Source organism: Astyanax mexicanus, chromosome 11, assembly GCF_023375975.1.
Source record: "Astyanax mexicanus isolate ESR-SI-001 chromosome 11, AstMex3_surface, whole genome shotgun sequence".
Classification (NCBI taxonomy): Eukaryota; Metazoa; Chordata; class Actinopteri; order Characiformes; family Acestrorhamphidae; genus Astyanax; species Astyanax mexicanus.
The window spans coordinates 29117867-29135745 of NC_064418.1; the positions used below are offsets into that span (position 1 = coordinate 29117867).

Genomic DNA, 17879 nt, shown 5'->3' on the forward strand with positions numbered 1-17879 from the left:
TACACCCCATCCTTAGGGTCTCTTTTATTGCTGCCCCTGGTTTTAGCAGAGCCTTTTCTGAGTTATTTAATTATTTTTCAAATGGCTAAAGGACAAAAAGCTGGAGATGAGAGAGAGAGTGAGAGAGAAATATCTATATTATGAGCCAAGCACACTGTAGCATTTAATGACTAACCCCAGAGTGAGTCATCTAACAACGCCACAGAAAGCACTGCCAAATAAATAAAAAAAAACTAAACACTGCATCTGCTTCAGTCTTTAGATTTAGCAGAGCATTGCATCTGTCACTCCGCCGGGTTCTAATAAGGGGCAAGCGTAGTGGTTTAGAAGTGGAGAGAAAAAGCGCTCTGAAACTCTGTGTGCTGCCAGATGGTACATGAGTGGTGGTTGCTATGCAGTTCAGCTGTTGACTGGCTGTTCATTATTGCTGCATGTCAAATAAAGCCCTCTAAAATCCTTTTTAACAGATATTTGAACTGTTTCAGTTTGGAGAAAGGGATCCTGTTTTGCACTCTAGTTTTTTGACCAGTGTAGTGCTGAGATGACACAGCAGAATGTGCATACAAAAACATAAGTTTTTTTTTGTGTCATGATTTTATACAAAGAAAGTGCTATACATGAATTAGCCTTTAGTTGGCATTTTTAAGGATACTAATCATTAAAAAAAAGTTTTATAATTAAAATAAAGATTTTCTGTACTTTTTCAAAAAAGTATGGTTATTATGCATTTATATCAAATATGTCACATTAAATTTATAACTGCAAGAAAATAAATGTAAACCACTGTTGCCAGAAAGTTACGTTTTTGCAGACATTATATTGAAAAAAGAGTAGTGTTATATTTCTCAGTTTTGAAGTATTTTGGCAATGCAATTATGTTACACATAGAGAAAGTAAATGTCATTATTTTAAGAGGTAATAAATGTTTTTGGAACACACATAATTTACACTTGCACCCGGCCATCTTTGCTTTTTTGACAGATAAAACTTTTAAAATGCTTCATTCTGGCAGAAAGCACCTGCTCTTTGCTGTTTTTGTCATACTGATATTTTTTTCAATTATCAAGCACACTTTAATAGCAGGCATACATAACCTGAGTAAATATAAAAAGCACTTTTTAAATTATATATTTTTTTATTAATGAAAAAAACTATCCGAACTGATCCTGCTGCAGAGCCCAAGTACTTCTAAGCTTGAGGTCATGAACAGATGGGCAGATATTCTCCTTCAGGATTGTTTGGTAAACAGCAGAATTTCTGGTTCCATCTATTACAGCAAGTTGTCCAGACCCCAAAGCAGCAAAGCAGCCCCAGACCATTACACTACCAGCACCATGTTTTACATTCAGTATAATATTCTTTTTCTGAAATGATATGTGAGTTTTATGCCAGATGTAACAGGAAACACACCTTCCCAAAAAGTCAATTTTTGTAAAGTCAGTCAAAAATTTTTATTTCCCTGAAGTCCTGGGAATCATGAAGATGTTTTTTGGTAAATGTGAGATGGGTCATTGTGTTATTTTTGGTCAGCAGTGTTTTTTGCCTTGGAACTCTTCCGTGGAGACCATTTTCAAACAGTCTCTATGTTATTACTGAATTATTAACACTGACCTTAACTGAAGCAAGTGAGACCTGCAGTTCTTTAAATGTTGTTCTGGGTTCTTTTGTGGCCTCCTTGATGAGTTGTCTGTGACCTTTTAGAATAATTTCGGTTGGCCAGCCACTCCTGGGAAGGTTCACCAGTGCTCCATGTTTTCTTCATGGTGGTTAGTTGGGAAATTGAACTCAGCTTTGCAAAAATGTGATTAATCACAGTTAATTTATTGGGGGCAAACACTTTTTCACAAAGGGCTAGATTGGTTTGGATTTGTTTTCCTTAATAAATGAAATCATCATTTAAAAAGTTTATGTTTATATATTTGTTTGATGTTGAAGTTTGTTTGATAATCTGAAAATATGATAAGAATGCATGCCACTGTATAACATAATTTACTGTTTTCTATCTTACAGAATATTACCAGTTTAAGTTTTTTTTTTTTTTTCTGGTGCCCCCGCTGCCATCTTTGTTTTTTTACAGTCTGGTTTATTATTGACAAACTGTTGTTTTTGTCTTCATGTGTGTGTTTATGACCGTACACTGTGTTAAACTGCATTCGTGTGATTCCTGCGTCAGTACTCAGTGCTCTGCTAGTGAGAGCGCTCTTCAATGGCAAGTCGACTCCACAGGGAGTCTAGGCTACCCCCCCCCCCCCCTCTCCTCCTCCTCGTGGGGAAGGAGAGGAAGTTTTGGATTAGGAGGTGTCAGATTGCCCCATGGAAATGGCGAAAAAAAAACTCTTTGTCTACTGGATTACAATAACAACAGTGACTCTGTTGACATTCCGTTTCCCAGCCAAACAATGGTGAGGAAAAATAGGACCACTATTCAGTTTACACAGAAGCGGCTGAGAGAGTGTATAAGGTTTTCACACCTCCTCTTTTGTGTCTAGATTACAATCTCCTGTTTTATCACCTTTTTAAAATATTTTAACACAAATACACACACTAAAAAAGATCATCTTGATGTGCACCAGTTAGATTTCACTCTGAATTACAAACTGTCTCGAATAGCAAATCATTTACCACATGGAGCAGCACTTTTACAGAGAAGAGGAGTGTATAGTTAACATGGGATATCATAAATTTTGATTAATATTACATAAGAGAAATAAATGATCCCTTATGGACCTTTCTCACAGAGACAGCTGCTTCTTTCCCATTAAGTAAGCATTAGTAACATTTATGCACTGCCTCTCCTAGCAACTACAGCGGATCTGGCCTATCACTGTTTTACACCAGAGCGCTCACACTGCAACTTAAGCTGTAAAAGCTGAATTCTAAGTAGATATTTTGAGTTTTCATACATCTGTGCATATAAGAGTTTAAGCATTCAGTCTGACTTAAATGTAAATCATAAAAATTGTGGTGTGTTAGAGCTACAGTTTAGTTCTCCTGTAGTATTAGCATTAGCTGCTAACCATGCAAAAACTGCTAACTCTTTGGCCACCCAGAAGTGAGTATTATTGAGCTGTAGCCTGCTGCTAACTCCGGCTAGCACTGCTGAAGCAGCATTAGCCACTAACCGTGCTAAGCACACGCTCTTTGGCCTTTTAGAGGTGAGTATTATCGGCCTGTAGCTCCTCCGCTTGTTGCATTGCGCTTTAGAGTTCTGTTTTTAATAAAAAAAATGTTTTTTAATAAAAGGGCTATGCTTCTTTTTTGTTACTGTTCATTACCATCATTCTGAACAGATTTTGCTCATTTAATCAACTCTGTATTGTAGTTTGAAAGTTCTGTATTAACGCTCTACTTACAAAGAAATTATGGATTTAAATCAGGCTCAGGCTCATGATGACAGTTTATGGGCAGGGCAGACAGAATGTGCAGGAAATCGGTGGGGTCAGGCTGGGTTTTTTGGCTTTAATCACAATAAGCTTAGATTTACAGATTTTCACTAAAGCTGAAGCATTAGCATTAGCGGCTAACCGCAAGCAGTTAACAGCTAATGCCATCCAACACAGCTACACCCTGTGAAACCCTGAATGTTCCGGTAACCCAGGGCAATAGGGCACGTAGCTAGCGCTGTGGTTGGCAGCTAATGCTAATACTGCTCCAGCAGTGCTAGCCAAGGTTAGCAGCAGGCTACAGGAAGATAATACTCACATCTGAATGCCCAAAGAGCGTGCGCCTAGCACGGTTAGTGGCTAATGCTGCTTCAGCAGTGCTAGCCGAAATTAGCAGCAGGCTACAGGTCAATAATACTCACTTCTGGATGGCCAAAGAGCTAGCACTTTGCGTTGTTAGCAGCTAATGTTAATACTGCTGGAGAACTACACTGAAACTCTTTATAATGCTACAGCAGAGTGGCTTTACTGCTCCTTACAACCTTACTGGTTAAACTCATACATAAGGCGCACTGACATTATTTGGGAAAATTAAAGGATTTTACGTGTGCCTTATTGTGAAAAAATATGGTAATTGAATTGTGCCAACAAATTTGTTTGACCTAATCTTGTTCACAATTGGTCCAGGGTCCCAGGACCTCCTTTTAACCTTTTGTTCCTATTCTCTATAGTGTCATGTACTTTTTCTCTCTAAAACTCTTCTTCTTTAAAAACTAATTCCAACAGTTAGTTTATGTTATAAGAATATCCGTTTTTTTAATGTTTTTCATAAAAAAATCAAATATTTAATTGAAAGGTGGGGTTACACATAAAAATTATTTGAATGACAGCCTCAGTTATTCTGTAAGATCTTTCTGTTCGTTACATGGAGTTGCACATTAGCCTATACAATAGGTTGCAGTTTTCCTGATATGTCTGTTGTTAGCATAAATTGACCAATGTGACCTAATGTGTAGTTAGCCAGCCAGCTAAGGGTAGTGAAGTTAGTGTAGTTATGGACGATTTATGTAGTATATTGTGTTTTTTGTGTTTTTGTTTTTTTGATTGAATTGAGTACAAGTAGCATTATATACAGAATTTTTTCTTCTTTTAGTCTGCCTTAATAAGTGCTGACCCTAGCAAGATGGCCTAGAGCCATTTATTTTGAGAGAAAGAGGCTAACATGTGGTTAACATTCGAGAAAACTAGGTGAGGCAACTGTGAAAAAAGCCCACAGATATTTTTTGTCATGATGTGCAATACAAAGAGCTGTTTGCTAACACTTCACATTAATGGTCTTAAATAACAGTACTTACAATAGTAATAACATTGTTAAATGGTTAATAATGTCTCAACTATTTTAATTGACACTAGTTAAGACACTAAACGTAATAATGTTAAAAATAATGAACTGATATATTAGTCCATATTAGTCCAAAATGTGTAAGGATTAAAAAATGTCTTAACTAGTTTAAATTAGTAATTAGTTAAGACTTTCTTTCATAAGTACTGGTACTGTTAATTAATGTAACTTTATTGTAAAGTGTTACCAGCTGTTTACTATTACTAAAATGATAGCATGCTGCACAAATCTGCAAGGAGGCTGCTAATTCTATGGTATTTTTGTGATAACAATACTCTTGGCGATATGACAAAACACTGAATTAAAAAAAATATTTCAATAATACACTACTGCAACAAAATGAAAATTAAATTTTATCAATGCATACAAAATTATATGGCACACCCCTAACTGTGGTCTAAAAATACAAGAATTGTATCAGATATGTAACAAAAATAAATGATCCAGATTGTCATGATACTAATAATGCACTCCATATATTTACATATATCCAGGACTGAAGTCAATTTAATGAGACTGGACAGATATAATCTGTCTCGAGGTGATTTATAATAGGAAATAAGAACAGTGGATTTTTTCTTTTGCTAAAAACAGCAAAAAAGTAGTACCCTGATGTGATAATTAGGGATGGGAGATTTGGCACAATATTTCAGGGTATAATATTGTTCACGATATTCAAAAATGTTACACTCCTAGTAGCTGCTATAATAGTGCCTAATGGTGGTAAGCCAGGTAGGTAAAGCTGCTTCCTTTCTTAGAACCCTCAGCTTTATTTGAACAGCAAACAAAAACTGGTTTTGCTAAATATACATATTAAAGCTTGTGAAAAAAGGACATTTATATATTAGAAGTAATGGATTTTTATTTTTTTACCACGCATTGCTGTGTAACATGATGTTCATGCTAAGCCCTTGTCATGATGTTATAAAGATGTTAGAAGGTATTGATTATTAGCACATTATGTTACGGACAGTAAGCCAGTCAGTTGCTGAGTCGTTACTGCATTGATCTGAGGAGAGGAGAGGAACGGAGCTGAGCGGGCTGTCAGTATGGGGGAAAATGAGGACAGTGGCTTATTCACTAAGGCACACATGTCACTGGCAATGTAACAAACAAATATGTCATTGCTACTTAGACTTAGGCTGTTAATCATTAGCAGCAATATTAATGAGTAGCGGATGTACCCTATGTCCTGATAAGACTCTTTTTCCTACATTAAACAAATTTTATCTGAGCATAATGAATATGTGTTTGTAAGATAAATTCTCAGAATTTATCATAATTTTTTGGAAAAGCTCTCGTATGGTAATACGGTATATACGTTTGATGCATTGCGGGAAGTAAACATCTTCAGTATAATTGAGAACACCTTCCTGTCCTTTGCACTTGTTGACCCCCTCCGCTGGTTCATTAAGGTAATAAATAGCATGAGATTGATTGAGAGCTGTTGTGATAAAGAGCTGCTGCTGAGTAATCATGTGACATGCCACAGGAAAAGGCCAAATATGGTCCTAACCCCAGGCTCGGCGAGTCTGTCCCCGCATGCCAAGTTGGGTTTCATAACCCATATGTCTGTGTTTGCGCTGTCTGTGTGTGTACACTGCCCTGTGTATGGGTGCATGAGTGTATGAGTGTGTGATGACTGCATGTTATATGTGTGGGTGTGTGAGTGTGTGTGTGTGTGTCCCACGGCTTGCACATATGTGTGTGTGTCGGGGTCCAGAAGAGACCCAGCGTGGCTGTGTTCTGGAACCTGTCGTTCCCTGCTGCTCCGGACCCGCGGTGTGGACGGATAAATATACTCCTCTCCTCCTCATTGTCGCTGACTGCTGCCAAAAGAACAGCCCGGCAGAGCCTCCCCCCTCTCTCCCGCTGTGGAGCAGGTCGTATGCGCACCGCGAGGGTCTGTTTCACACCACAGGCTACCTGAAACTAGACCTGAGTCATCCATGTGCCTTACCTTTGCACTTTTCTGTGAGGCTGTGGAGATTCATATACAGTACACAAGCAATGCGCTCACTCGATTGACTCACTTTCATTTGATTCAATTCATTTTACATCATATCCATATGAATTAGATATAGCAGATATACAGTAGATAAACATATCTAAACAACACTGCTGGACCATGAGGTGCACACTCTTTTTTTTGCACACTCTGAAAAAAGTCACACTTCTGTTGATTTAAAGCAAGATGGACTAGTGGCACTAGTAGCAGATTATTTGCAAAGGTCACAGGTTCAGATACAGAGCAAGATGCTCAGGTTTCAGCCTAAGGCTGCTAAGACATACCCCAGGTAAATAGATCTAGCTTGGCATACCCCATAAAAAGCATACAGGAAACCCCATAAAAATGTTTCTTTACAAGCTTATTTACACATACTCAAAAATATGTCATAAGTAAAGATCATTTAAAGCAACTACCAACATGGCCAGATTCAACCCTTCCTAGTCAAAAGGCAGACCATAAGGTTCTCCAGCAGGATTCTCCTCAACTCTCCAACATCTGCTATGTAAGATAAAATTTAGCACTCCTGTTATTTATTTCCCCTGTTATACATTTCAAATGTAAAAATAAATTTTCTTCTAATGTAAACTGTAAAATAACAGATTTTTTTTTGACCCTCATTTGACTAGTGACTTTTGGTGCGTATTTCTAAGTAAGTTAAAGCGAGTAATCTCCACTTTCATCAAGAAGATGTGCTTCCGAGAGAGAGAGTGCTTTTCATGGAGGGGGGCTGAATTTGGCACAACACCAACTAGCCCATTGAGCAGTGAGTGACATAAGTGTGCTCGGCACGGATTGTTTAAACACAGTGTGAGTGCAGGCCAGCAGTGGAGTGGGGAGGTGGAGGAACTGTATTTCAGGAAGATTTGACCAAATTGTGCCTAGTGTGAGTACACAATATATACAACAAATATACAACTTAGGCCAAAACTGAGGCCATTTTATTTTTTTATTGTTGTTTGAAAACTGTAAGTTATAATAAGTTAATGTAAAGGGTATATGTAAAGGGTGAAACATGTAATTATACAAAATATTGATTATATTTATGTTACATTTAATGGAATATTTATATTGCAAATAACATTTATTGAGAAATATATTATTTGGATTGGTACATACTGTTAAGCACAGGCTAATTTCAATTGGGAACATTTGCTGCACATTGCTGTTCCTCACAGTTGAACATAATGGGGGTTTCTGAGGGAGTTTTTTTCACATAGCTGTATATGAAAGGAAAAGGTTTAATTAAACACCAGCCCGTGTTCATCTGATAACGTTCCTAATCACAGGCTTTATCTGCTAAATGGAAATTGTTGGAAACCAACCATGTGGATGGATGGTGGTCAGTGATGGTCGGTTGGGTGTCAGTGTGAGTATTCACATGCTTAACCCTCCCCCAGCCCATCCCATCTTAAAGCCCTTTCAGACCCCTCAGGGGATCCTACACACCCATTCCCTCATGAGTCAACCAGAGGCTACTTAGATCTTACTAGATTAGGGTCAGTCAGAGACGCTGCATTGTGGCCGGCCACCACAGTGATCCCACGGGTTAACAGGTCATCGCTCTGAGAGAGGATTATGTGAGATGGCTATCTGTGGTGAGGTGGTTTAGAGTCAGTGCGAGGTGTGTGTGTGTGTGTGTGTGTGTGTGTGTGTGTGTGTGTGTGTGTGTGTGTGTTATTTATTTATTTATTTATTTATTTATTTATTTATTTATTTATTTATTTTTTGTCGTTGTGTAATCCTAAAGGTTAGGTGACCCTTGGCTGACCATCTCAGCCACATATAAGAAAAACAGCTCTTTAGGGCCATTTCGCCATTTTGGTCCCCAGAAAATGGCATGTATAAATGTGTACACAAAATAACTTTAAAATACATTGTATTATTAAGCATATTGTCTTATATATTGACCTAATTTCAAAAATAAGATATGTAATTTAAAACATTAATAAATTCTACCTAGAGCACTGAAGAAATAGCATTTATCTATCCCCACTCTCTACCTATAAACGTTACCATAAAATATAATTATTAAAATCCTTTAGAGATTTGCATTGTTGTGTGACTCCAAAGCCCATTTATGGTTTAAAAATATTTTTTTCATAATTAAATCCATAATATTTAAATTAACAAACACATTTCAGTTGTGTCCCTGGGTTTCACTCATTCCTGTTACCGTAAAACATTATCCCTTCTAAAAAATCTGGAACATTCTACAACAAGTCACATCTACAACAGGAAGTTACATCAGCTGGTTCTTCTGAAGATCATGGGAAGACCAAAATTAAGTTCCCTTATTTATTTTTCTGTATATTTGATCTTATTGTAACTATGACTGAGGAGGTCAATCTCAACACTCATTTTTCTTACCTAAATTAATTCTTAGATCTTATTTATTTTTTTAAATACAAATTTGGGAACATCACTAGAATATGATCTATTAGCATAGATGCCATTTAGCTATTTTTCATGTTTTTGCTAATTCTGTGCTAAAAACTCATTCCTGTTAACATAAAAAACATCAAAACATAAAAACTAACATGAATGAGTGCCAGTAACAGGAGTGATTTTTTTGCCATAAATATCAATTTTTTGAACATGCAGTCAACCATTAAGACTTTCTTGGGTGAAAATTAAAGGAATTAGTCGACTTGATTTTAAACATGCTTTTTAAATGTCACATTAGTTTTGTAACCATCTTCGGCTTAGAAACCTAATAAAAAATTAAGTAAAGCTGCCTGAGTTTGACAAGTACATGTTTTGAATGGTTAAATACATGTCTTATTAGATTCAATGTAAAAAAAAGGCAAAAAAAATAAGTTCAATTTGGAAGAGATACAACAAGCAAATGGCACCCATTCGGTGGAATGGCCCTTAGATATTTGTACTGGGAAGCCACCATAAACCACAATTACCAGGAGTTCCTTAGGAGAATTTTCTGCTCTTTTGCTGAGGGAATTGTTACGTGGTGCGAACATCCGGCTTGATTTTCTTCCATTTCTTAACGTCACACTGAAGGCGGGAGAAAATCGCAGGCTAATTGTTTTTTTACACAAATTCTCAAGTGGAAGCCAGATAATGAGGTTAGGCAGCTTGCCCCATTGAGAGCCTAAAGTGTGTCTAATTGTGATCTCAAATATGCTCATAATCCTTTAATTTGACAGAGCAAAGGTAGCAGGCTGCTGAAGTGTGTGATGGGAAAAAAAGGAAGACAGAAGGAGGTCTTAAAGTACTAGCACTGGCTATGGTTGTACATGTAAGGAGTCATCGAGGATATGTTTCTACAATCTACAGTCATATGCAAAAATTAGGACACCCCTTGATCTTCATTTGAACAGTATTAGGATATATAGCATACATAACTATGCAATGAAATGAAATACATTTTAATTGTCATTACTTTAGTTGTAAAATGTAATGAACAAAAATATAATATTTTTTGTTAGGACACCTTTTTTCCTTTTTAAGGTGTTATTTCCCTCTTTGGCTGAAATAACCTCAGGTACACATTTTCTATAACCCTCTACCAGTCTTTGACACCAACTGGGAGAAAGTGTTTCCCACTTCTCCATGCACTATTCTTTCAGCTGTGTGATGTTTGAGGGGCAGCTTGCAAGCAGAGCCCATTTTAAATCAAACCCACAGCATCTCAGTAGGATTAAGAACCGGCTTTGACTTGGCCATTCTAATTTAGAGTCAGACTGAGGTGTGTGTGTGTGTGTGTTTTGTCGTTGTGTAATTCTAAAGGTTGGGTGACCTTTGGCTGACCATCTCAGCCGCATGTAAGAAAAACAGCTCTTTAGATATTAGTAGTGGAAAGCCATCATAAACCACAATTACAAGGAGTGCCTTAGAAGAGTCTTCTGCACTTCTGGCTAAAATAACCTAATTAGACATGTCCTATAACCTTTGACATTAACTGGGAGAAAGTGTTTCCCACTTCTCCATGCACTATTCTTTCAGCTGTGTGATGTTTGAGGGGTTTCCTTTAAGCAGACCCCAAATTACAGTATATCAAACCCACAGCATCTCATTAGGATTAAGATCCGGCTTTGACCTGGCCATTCTAGTTTAGAGTCAGACTGATGTGTGTGTGTGTGTGTGTGTTTTTTGTGGTTGTGTAATCCTAAAGGTTAGGTGATCTTTGGCTGACCATCTCAGCCGCATGTAAGAAAAAACAGCTCTTTGGACATTTGTACTCAAAACCTACCATAACCCAAAATTACCAGGAGTGCCTTAGGATAGTGTCTTGGACTTTTGGTTGAAATAACCTAATTGGACATTACCTATAACTTTCTACCAGTCTTTGACATCAACTGGGAGAAAGTGTTTCCCACTTCTCCATGCACAATTCTTTCAGCTGTGTGATGTTTGAGGGGTTCCTTGCAAGCAGAGCCCATTTTAAATCCAAACACACAACACTTTAATAGGATTAAGATCTGGACATTCTAGAACACCAGTTCTTTCTTTTGAGCCATTGCTTCGTGGATTTACTGGAAAGTTTTGGGTTGTTTTCAAGTTGCGTGGTCCACCTCCTCTTCAGCTTCAGCTTTTGGACAGATGGTCTCACATTTACCTCAAGCATCCTACAGTAACAAATTCCTAGTGAATTATATGATAGACAGCTTCCCAGGTCCTGTTGCAGCAAAGCATCTCAAAAACATGAAATGTTCACCTCCATGTTTCATAGTTGGTATGGGTTATTCTGCTCAAACACTGGGTTTGATTAGTACCAAACATGTCTTCTGTTACTGTGTGCCCAGATTCTTGAAATTGTCTTTGTCTAGGTGATTAGTTCTACCTCTGCAGTCTGAACTGGCCATGTTTGCAATTGAATTAAATGATCTCCACTTGTAAATTGGAATTGTAGATATCTAACTGTTTTGAGATCTATCTGAATCCTTTACCAGACTGTTTCGCATCTACAAACCTCTTTCTAAAGGCTTTCTAAAGGAGTGTTTTAGTTGTATTTCGGGTGCATTTACACTTGCATCTTTTTTCATAGCTTGGCTTTATAGGTGTAAATGGGGTCATGTACTGACTGACGAATGCAACATTTATAATTGGATGTTCCAAATGACATGGATTGCTTTCATTTTGGTACTTTATCACCTACTTCTGTGGGTCGTCCGTCTTACGTATGACACCCTGACATAATTTACACTGTCCGTCTCCAGACGCCTCGGAGCTTGTTGATTAAACAAGCATGTTGTGATTATCAGCAGTGCTCCGCAGTGCTGGACGTTCTAATGGGGTGGTATAGGTGTAAATTGCTCATTTTGTTGGCAAAGTGGAAACGCAACACTTTTGTAGGGGTTTGGGATTTACAGCGACCTTGTGACACTGTGTTCTTTTTTAACTTGATGTTAGCTTCTAAAATTATCTCTCCTTTTTTTGGTACTCTTTCAAATTCACCCACACACACAGACACTCTGCACCAAAACGGCCTGTTTCTGTTTCTACGCTTCTCTAAGCTATTGCTGTGTGCTCTCCTCTCTGTGGCCTTTCAGTGCCCATGTTTGATATCACGTTTAGGTTGCTGTCCACAGCTCTAGTTTCCCTGCAGAAGCTGAAGCCATGTTCACTGCCACTCATACTCTCTCACACCTGTCTGCTCGAGCTTTCTGTGTAGCACATCAATATTTCAATCGGCCAGAGGAAGGGCAGAGGGGTGGGGGATGATCTGGCTCAAAGCTCTTCTGCCTTGGCAGAGGTAGCCGAATCTTTTGGGACAGGAGAAACTGTAATAGAACACCTGAGAGAGAGAGAAAGACATAGAGACTTGGACATGATTCATAAAGAAAGAATCTGCTGGTATGATTCATTTAACGCTGAGTCCTCAGTGTAACCCACTTAAAAAAAGTAAATATGGGTCAATTTATTCTAATCTGAAGTCAGCCAACTTTCTTTTTCTCTTCAGCTCTAAGCTCTAAGCAGTAGAAAGACACACACACAAATGAGCAGTCATGATTTCATTCCGCACACATCATACACACCACCAGAAGCTTACACTGTGGCAATTTGACAGAGTTCTGCCCTCCAGGCTGGAATTGAGCATGAACTTCTGTGCTTGCAGGAGGTTTGTTGTGTGCTGCGGATCAGTCGGGGAAACCTGTTTGATCTGTTGACAACCCAAGGCAGTGTTCCTTCCATGGTGTTTGTTGTCACACCAGCATTATCATACGGGTGTGTCAACACACACTCGTTTGTTGTTCCAGTGACAGAGCAGCTGCTTTTTCAGAGACACTAGATTTGCTTTTGTTAAAGGTGTGATTGAGAAAAGACAGACATTTAACTCAGATTATGGTTCTGTATCTCTCTGCTTGTAAAATGCATGTTAAAGTGTGTCCAAATTCCACCTCCATGCTGTCTCCAGAGCAAGAAATGCCAATGTGTTAGCATAGTGCTGCTTTAAAATTCCACAAACACAGTCATTTTTACTTTATTGGTGGAAAACAATTATGAGCTTTTGCATTTTTGTCTGGTTTACATCACTGTAGTAGTGGCTTAAGCATGGCCTAGGAGAGAATAACAGTAACATAGCATAACTTTATTTTTGCAACACTGTAATAGGATGGGATTGTAGTGGTATTGTATGAGGGGATTGTTTGGGTTTATTTTGTGTAGCACGTTCAGTGCTACAGTGGATCAGTGGATATACTGTAGCTAGCTAGATTAAAATCACAGCCATAATAAACATACAAAATCAGCAGTATAGCTAATATGCTCAGTTAGAAGGTGTTACAATGTGGAGAATTATAAGATGAGAATGATAAATAAGGGGAAAGTCATTAGTCTTCTCATACAACCTCACTTTCATATCCAATCTCACTAAGTGTAATAGAGTGTGTGTTCTTTCTTTCTGCAGTATTAGTAGCAATTTTAAAACAGAGTGCTGAAAATGTTGAGATGCTGTAAATGTAACTGTAGCGTTTCCGTAAATTAGTATTTAGTGCAGGACAAGTCACAAGTTCACCATACAATATAAACAAATGCATCAAAAATGTTGAGCCTTCTATTGAAAAAAAAAGATTACAATGTCACATATTTGCAGCATAACAACTTAAGAAAAAATTGAATATTTTAAATATGTATGTGAATTTCATTTTGTTTTTTTTTTGGTCATTGTTTTTTTCAAATGAGAAGTATAGCTCGGGCTCCGAGTGGTCCAGCAAGCTAAACGCTGCCACTATGATCAGGAAATCGCCGGTTCGAATCCTGTTTATGCAGCTTGTCATCGGCTACCGGACCCCAAGAGAGCACAATTAGCTTGCTCTCTTTGGGTGGGTAGATGGCGCTCTCTCCCCAAATCACTCCAATGGGTGATGTTGATCAGCACAAGGCTGTGTCTGTGAGCCGATGTATCGTAACCGAGTCGCTGCCCTTTCCTCCAAGCGCTGACTGCTCAGCAGTGCTGCATCAGTGGCACTTCGAAAAGAAGCGAGGGCTGACTTCACATGTATCGGAGGAGGCATGTGATAGTCTTTACCCTCCTGGTGTTGGAGCATCACTTGTGATAGGGAGTTTCCTAATGGTTACCTAAGTGGGTTGGGTAATTGGGCATATAAAATTAAATGAGTAGTATAGCTAAAATACTCAGTAGAACATTTTTTAAGGGTAAACCAACACCTTAAAAAAGACCCAGAAAAATTGGTAATTTATAAAGATCCAGTGAAGGGGATGCATTGCATGTTTTTCAGGTTAGTAGATTTGCTCTTCAAAATGATAAGATCAGAATTTATGGATGTTTGGGTGGATGTTTTACATTTAATGTATTCAACCAAAGACATAGCACCTCTTCTTTGTAAGGTGATAGCAATAAGTTTTATAGTGCCGCGCTATGGTGTTCAAGAGAGTGTTACCTGTGCTCTAAATAGCCCTAAATAATGTTAAATTCTCTGTTGGAATGTTGGGTTAGAACAGCTACCTCATTTTATTCAGTATCCGCAACAGTAGCTACTTTAAACTGGTATTCACTTTGAACACAATACAACCAAAAAACATTCAATATGAAATAATGGAATATGAGATATGAATTGACCAGAAATTATCTTGAAAGTGGATGTGCCAGAATAAGATGGATGCCTGTGTATCATTCTTACATTTCTCTCTTTATGTCTTTCTTTCTTCTCAGGATGAAAAACAAGCTCTGGTACTTTGAATTTGGCACCACAGAGACCATCTCAGCCACTTGTAAGAAGCTAAACGAGTGTATTGAAGTGGAGGTGAGTTCAGGTTCTAAACCTCATTAAAACACTGATATATGGAGTCCCACCACTGCATATATTGTACGTGAGCGCCTGCATGCCACAAATTCCCACAATACAGGCAGTTCAGAAATTCTGAATGGTAAAAATGAAATACGGCATTTCATTAATCCATGGGTTGTGATGCCAGCCACTTTCTAAATGCCCTCCCCCCGGGCCCGTCGCCAGCCCTGAGGTGTTTCTAAAGACGTAAACTGTGATTCATGAATGCAGCAGGTTGTTCATAGCTGCAGTAGACTTCGTGCTGCTTCTGCTGTGTCAGGTATCTGAGCTGTGTTGAGACAGCATGCCAGCATGAATAGCCCAAAGCACACAGCCACTGCAAACTTCTGTTATTCTAGGCCATATGCTCAGCTGCAAACCAAAGATCTGACTTCATTTAAATCAAGGGAACAGTTATTTAGCTAAGAATGACGCAGGGTTTTTTATTACCAGCAAGGGACGTCCCTGTTCTACGTTATATTAACTCATAGTTACTCAGAAATATAATAATAAAATTAGTTATAAATAAGGGAAAGTGTTGGGTACCTCATCACACACAGCATATACATGATACATCAGTTCAGGACAAATGAACAACTGACAAATATTGTATTACAGCGCCCTCCACAATTATTGGCACCCCTGTTTAAAATGTGTTAAAAGCCTTAAAATAAATGTATTATTTATTGCAGAAACATAATCTCTACTAGCACTCTTAACTTTTTCTTGGAAAAATATTAAAATATATTTTAATAATTTATGACCTTTCTACTGGTCAACAAGATAACAACCCTAAACATGTGGCCAAATCTACCCAAAAATGGTTCACGAGGCACAAAATCAAGCTCCTTTTATGGCAATCTCAGTCCCCAGACCTTAACTCAATAGAAAAGCTGTGTGGTGAGCTGAAGAGGAGAGTGTGGGAAGTTTCATGGCTAAATTGGAGCAGCCTGGTGGTCAATCTTCATTAATTGCACATTGCACCAGTAAGAGCAGAGTGTGAAGGTTCAATTAGCAGGGTAAGAGCACAGTTTTGCTCAAAATATTGCAATGCACACAACATTATGGGTGACATACCAGAGTTCAAAAGAGGACAAATTGTTGGTGCACGTCTTGCTGGAGCATCTGTGACCAAGACAGCAAGTCTTTGTGATGTATCAAGAGCCACGGTATTCAGGGTAATGTCAGCATACCACCGAGAAGGACGAACCACATCCAACAGGATTAACTGTGGACGCAAGAGGAAGCTGTCTGAAAGGGATGTTCGGGTGCTTATCTGGATTGTATCCAAAAAAAACAAAAAAACACGGCTGCCCAAATCACGGCAGAATTCAATGTGCACCTCAACTCTCCTGTTTCCACCAGAACTGTCTGTCAGGACAATAAATTATTGTGGTCTAAAACCAGGTGTTTCAGTTTCATTGTCCAGCTCCTGTATAACAGTCAGAGAGATAACTTTAATTCAGCTCTCAGTTTGTAAAAAATAAAAACTTCTCAACAGGGAAAACTTCTAAATTATATCATCTCTTCATAAAGACTGGGGGACATGAACTAATTTAAAAATGAGTGAAACAAATTACAGTGGAGGGAGGGAGATATTACAAGCTGCCGTCTTCTGACATTTAATCTTGTTTCTTCGGCGGTTATGAATGTGATGTAATTTAGCGCTGCCACAGCCCACTGACATTATTGTTATGATTGCTGTGATGTTATGGTTCTTCATACTGTATAGAACCCTGAGGAGCCTTTTGGAGGACAGAAAGATCCTTGATGTTTCCATGGGTGCGTCCAAAATGTTGTGATCACCAGGAATGTCTTAAAATGCGGAGTTCTCTAAAAAAAAAAGCTCTCTGAAAACCAAAACAGTGAAATAGTGCAGACGAGAGCAGTCTTTACACCGAGCTCCTGTTTCTTTTTTGCTGTACTGTGTGGGTTCTCATCCACACTGAAGCATCTCATTATGTCGTAAATGTGTCAGCTCTCAGCCTTTTTAAGTTTGTGAACTTTTCCACTACTGACACCCAGACTTTGAATCAGGGTGGTCACTGACATCATACAGTGCTGTCAAGCTTTTTTTATTTTTAGGAGCTTCTGCTGAAGCATTTACAGTCATACTACAGTCAACTAATAGTTTTCTAAATAGTTTTCTGGGCTGTTTGCATGCAGTAAGAGGTGAAGTGATGTAATTGTACTACAGGATGTCTATTATATATAAATGTATAACTGGTTCGCATGAAATAAGAAATCTATGATTGGAGCGGCTACTTGATTTACACACTGACGTCACCTCCAAACCCACAACCCACTTACATAGTAATTAGTGGCTTCATGAATGAAGTAATTAATTAGAAGGCAACATGTTCATGACACCAGTAAATAGACTACAGGCTATATTACAAAAAAAAAAAGTTATTTTAGCATAACAGATCACAGTAGTATACAGCTCTGGAAAAAAATTAGGAGAACACTTCAGTTAAGAGACTGAATCAGTTTCTCTCATTTTGCTATTTATAGGTAGATGTGTGAGTAAAATGAACATTGTTGTTTTATTCTATAAACTACAGACATTTCTTCCAAATTCCAAATAGACATATTGTCATTTAGAACATTTATTAGCAGAAAATGATAAATGGCTGAAATAACAAAAAAGAAAAGATGCAGGGCTTTCAGACCTTAAATAATGCAAAGAAAACAAGTTTATATTTGTATTCAAGTTTTAAGAGTTCAGAAATCAATATTTGGTGGAATAACCCTGTTTTTTAATCACAGTTTTTATGCATCGTGGCATGTTCTCCTCCACCTGTTTTGCACACTGCTTTTGGATAACTTTATGCCAT

General features: G+C 38.1%; 1 protein-coding gene across 4 annotated transcripts in view; it reads left to right on the forward strand.

The window, feature by feature from the left end:
• LOC103046181 (diacylglycerol kinase beta) overlaps positions 1 to 17879 on the forward strand; it is a 194126-nt gene that overhangs the window by 149434 nt on the left and 26813 nt on the right. For all 4 annotated transcript variants that reach the window (XM_049484968.1, XM_049484967.1, XM_049484970.1 and 1 more), the window contains one exon: positions 14928 to 15018. In XM_049484968.1, coding sequence (XP_049340925.1) covers positions 14928 to 15018 — 91 coding nt within the window. The remainder of the gene's footprint in view (positions 1 to 14927; positions 15019 to 17879) is intronic.